The sequence below is a fragment of the Echinops telfairi genome, unplaced genomic scaffold, assembly GCF_000313985.2.
Source record: "Echinops telfairi isolate 266 unplaced genomic scaffold, ASM31398v2 ScPeMD7_7475;HRSCAF=8513, whole genome shotgun sequence".
Classification (NCBI taxonomy): Eukaryota; Metazoa; Chordata; class Mammalia; order Afrosoricida; family Tenrecidae; genus Echinops; species Echinops telfairi.
Window position 1 is genome coordinate 11695652 of NW_022111379.1, and position 3883 is coordinate 11699534.

Sequence of the window (3883 nt, forward strand, 5' to 3'; positions counted from 1 at the left end):
TCAATTCCTTTTGCTCCTGGCGTGAACTGCTGTGGAGCAGTTTAAGGACAGCCTGACCCCCCAACCCCGTGCCTTTCTTTTGGTGGCTTGCATTTATTGCTTGAAAACCTAGAGACTTCATTTTACTTCTTTAATGTTTTATTATTGAATAAGAATGTTTCTATGTTTTATATGTTAGACGTGTTAGAATATTTTGTGTTCTTTCTTAACTTCATAGATATTTATCCTTTTATTAGCATATATTGATTGGTTCTCCATATTCAAAGCTTACTAGTTAAGCACTTAGAAAGAAATCTACTTCAGCTTGGATTTATCCCAAACCATTTAGTGATATGATTTTTTACCATCTCTATTCCATTCCATTCTGTTTCTCATGTAATTAATTCTCTATCAGTGTTACTTTTGTCTTTTATTTGTTCTCTTCTCTCTCTAATCTCCATTTGTTTTATCACAGTGTTGTGTTTTAGCCAGGGCTTTGAACCAGTTCAAACTGGTTCAGTCATGACTGACAGAGTGACATTGGATAGGATGAAGTGGAATGACAACCAAAATGGGTTAAAAAAAGGAGCGAACCAAGCCAAGGAAAGACAGACAAGAAACAGACAGAGCCAGCCCAGGAAGCAAACGCAGACAGAAAAGACAGTCCAGCCAGCACGAGAGACAGACACACACAAACAAACGCACCCAGCTGCCGGCCGTCACCTACCACACACACACCCACTCCCTAATGAATGACAGAATATTTGGTTGCTATGCAATGTGGATGCTGCCTTTGTTTTCTAAGAGGAAAATGAAATTTCTTGTAGAGCACTGCTTTGTAACGTTTCCAAGTTTGGGTATAGTTCCAGGTCACCTGCGGTTTAAAAAGTCTAGTCCATTCAGTTTTGCTTTATCTGCTACGACTCAACTGGGAAGAGTTGGTGTGAAGCCTTAGTTTTAACATCTATTCTTTGCTTCTTTAAAAGTAGGTTCTTATTCATTTCTTTTTCATTAAAACATTTGCCTGCGGAGTTTTCTCTCTCTGTGTGTGTGTGTGTGTGTGTGTGTGTGTGTGTTTCCAGATTGAGGTTTTTATATGGCTTTGCATATTCTTTTTTTTTTCTTCTGACTTTTTCCCTTTTGTTTAATATATTCCTTTTTAAAATGTCATTCCTTTTCTCTGATCTTGCTTATGCTTAATATATTTGTCCTGATATAATGTCGCTAAGTTTCCCTTGAATATCCCTATTTGTCTTCTACTTTGAGTACAGTTTGTTACTTATTCAACATGTGTTGGAGGAAAGTGATCTGTTGCTTTGTTTAAAGTTTTTTCCTTTCAGACTCATTAGAATTAAAATCTGTATATCTATTTAAGCATTAGTATGATTTTTTAATAGATGCAAATTTTGATATCAGGTGAACATGTAAAAGCAAAAAATCGCACCCACTGCCATCAAGTTGATTCTGACTCATGGTGACACTGCAGAAGAGAGGAGAACTGCCCTTTGGGTTTCTGGTCCTTGAAATCTTTTTGGAAGCCGATGACCTCATCACTCTTGCTCTGAGAGCCTGGTGGGTGTGAGCTGCTGCAGCTCACTAGGTAACCCATTAGACCACCAGAGCACCTATCGGAATCTTCATTTTCCTTTTCTTTTTTTAAGCAGTGCGTGTGCACAAAAACAGTTTAAAATTTTTGTATTATGAATTGGATCGAAAGTTTACAGAGCAGATTTTTCATTCAATTTATATATTTTTTCTGTTTCATCTCATTCATTGCAACCCCCTGAATGTAGTAGCACTTTCCCCAATTTTCCCCTGGGTTTCCTGTCTCTATTCCGCCTCCTTTCCCTTGAATTTTGAATCCTGGATTAAATGCTGCCTTTTATTTTTTTATCTCAATGGTTGATTATTCTAAGGCATGCATATTCCCCCATATTATTGGTCTCCTTACAGACCTGTCTCTTATCTACCTGAGAGCTGAGTCATGATGGATAAGATCATTTCCAAACTTGAAGGATAACTGAGTGCTATAGTCTTGAGGATGGCACCAGTCTCTCTCTGAGCCTGGTCTTTTTTTATGATTTTGAATTTTGTTCCAAATTTTCCTCCAACTATACTAAAGGCCCTGTAATTGGTTTTTCCCCAAAACAGTTGGTACGTAACTAAACATTTTTGTAGTCTCATGGGTTGTGGAAATTGATGCTCCATGAATCTACTGGACTAATTGTGTCCGTGCATCTTTGCTTTTCTTCACTGTTCTTATCTCCAGACACAGAGAGACCAATAATCACAACCTATAAAGCTGCTCCTGACCCCATTGTTTAAGACCATGTTGTTTTCAATATATTGTTTTTGTGGACAATGTGCTATGCCAATTTGACCTAGATGTAGCTCAGGACCATGATTCTGAGCCCTAGTCCCTATGAATCCTTCCTTGAAGGATTTTGGTTATGTCTAAGAAGTTTACACCAGCCAGCAGCATAGTGGTTATCAAACCACCAGCTGCCTCACAAGAGAAAGACAAGGCTTTCTACTCCCACAAAGACTTACAGCCTTGGAAACCCACAGGAGCAAATCGGCCTTAACCTTTAGGGTTGCTGTGAGTTGGATTTGACTCAGTGGCAGTGAGCTTGGTGTTTTTTTGCTTAAGAAATTTACTAAAATACATTGTAAATGGCAGAAGTAGGCAGTTCTTACTAAAGCCTACAGATTTATTATGTACACTGGATTATTATTTTGAGATAAATATTAAAAGACTCACATCTCATTCACTTTTTATAATGTGCTTTACCACTGGCTCTTATTATTATATAAATTATTGTTAAATTCCTTTGTGCCTTGTCCTTAACTTGACTTGAAATTTACTTGTTTTGCTTTTATTAAAGGTAAATGAAATTGCCTTTATCAATACCCTTGAAGCCCAAAATAAGCGTCATGATGTTTTATCAAAATTGAAGGAGTATGAACAGAGGCTTAATGAGCTACAGGAGGAGCGTCAAAGGAGACAGGAGGAAAAGCAAGCCCGTGATGAAGCTGTGCAGGTATGATTTCACTCTGTAAGCATTTAGTGAGTACCTGCCGGATCCTAGGCTCTCAGGGTAGGTGCTGTGGATCTCAAAAGGAATAAGACCTGATATCTGTTCCTATGGGTGCTTGGTTTTTAGTGTGTGTATATATGTTTGTGTGTGTGTGTATGTATGTATGTATGTATATATGGCACTGTTTGGAAACGTGCTGTTTTATTGCCAGAAGAAAATATGCATTCCTTCAAATAAGGTCTTCAATGCTGTATCACTAGACTGCGGTTAGAGAACCCTGATCTCTAGCGTCAACCAGATGAAGAACTAAACTACCCTGGACTGAAGTCATTACCAGTTCTTCTTTAATTGGCAGAGGATTGATATTATCCTCTTTCCAATAATAAAGGATTGTGTTTAAACTGAATCGTCCATGGCCTTAAAGAACTGGGGAATCTTTATGCTTCTGATAAGGGCCACCTGTTCTTTGTTGGGCAATGTCATCAGATAATTGCTTCGCTCCTACTCTCCCAATGAACCCTAAGTAGACTTCCATTTTCGGAACGGGAATAGTGAAGCCATAAACCGGACTGCTGTTTATAATCTATTTGAAGTGTCTTTTCCTCAGTAGATAGGCTTTTCCATTGGCCCTTTTTGGATCTGACATTTTTGATGTAGAGAAAAACTTTTTTAAAATACCCAAATATAAATGCAAATGTATTCCATTGTGATTAATATTTGTTCACTCAATGATTCAGTGATAATTTAGTGAATTAGTGTTATAAGCCATAGACTGCCTAGCCCAAGGGCATGTTAAAACTATATAGAGATAGATATAAGCACTTACACACACACACACACACACACACACACACACACACACACAC

General features: G+C 37.9%; 1 protein-coding gene across 1 annotated transcript in view; it reads left to right on the forward strand.

The window, feature by feature from the left end:
* SCAPER (S-phase cyclin A associated protein in the ER) overlaps positions 1 to 3883 on the forward strand; it is a 346349-nt gene that overhangs the window by 61128 nt on the left and 281338 nt on the right. Inside the window, exon 11 of the mRNA XM_030889085.2 lies at positions 2865 to 3020. Within this exon, the coding sequence (XP_030744945.1) occupies positions 2865 to 3020 (156 nt within the window). The remainder of the gene's footprint in view (positions 1 to 2864; positions 3021 to 3883) is intronic.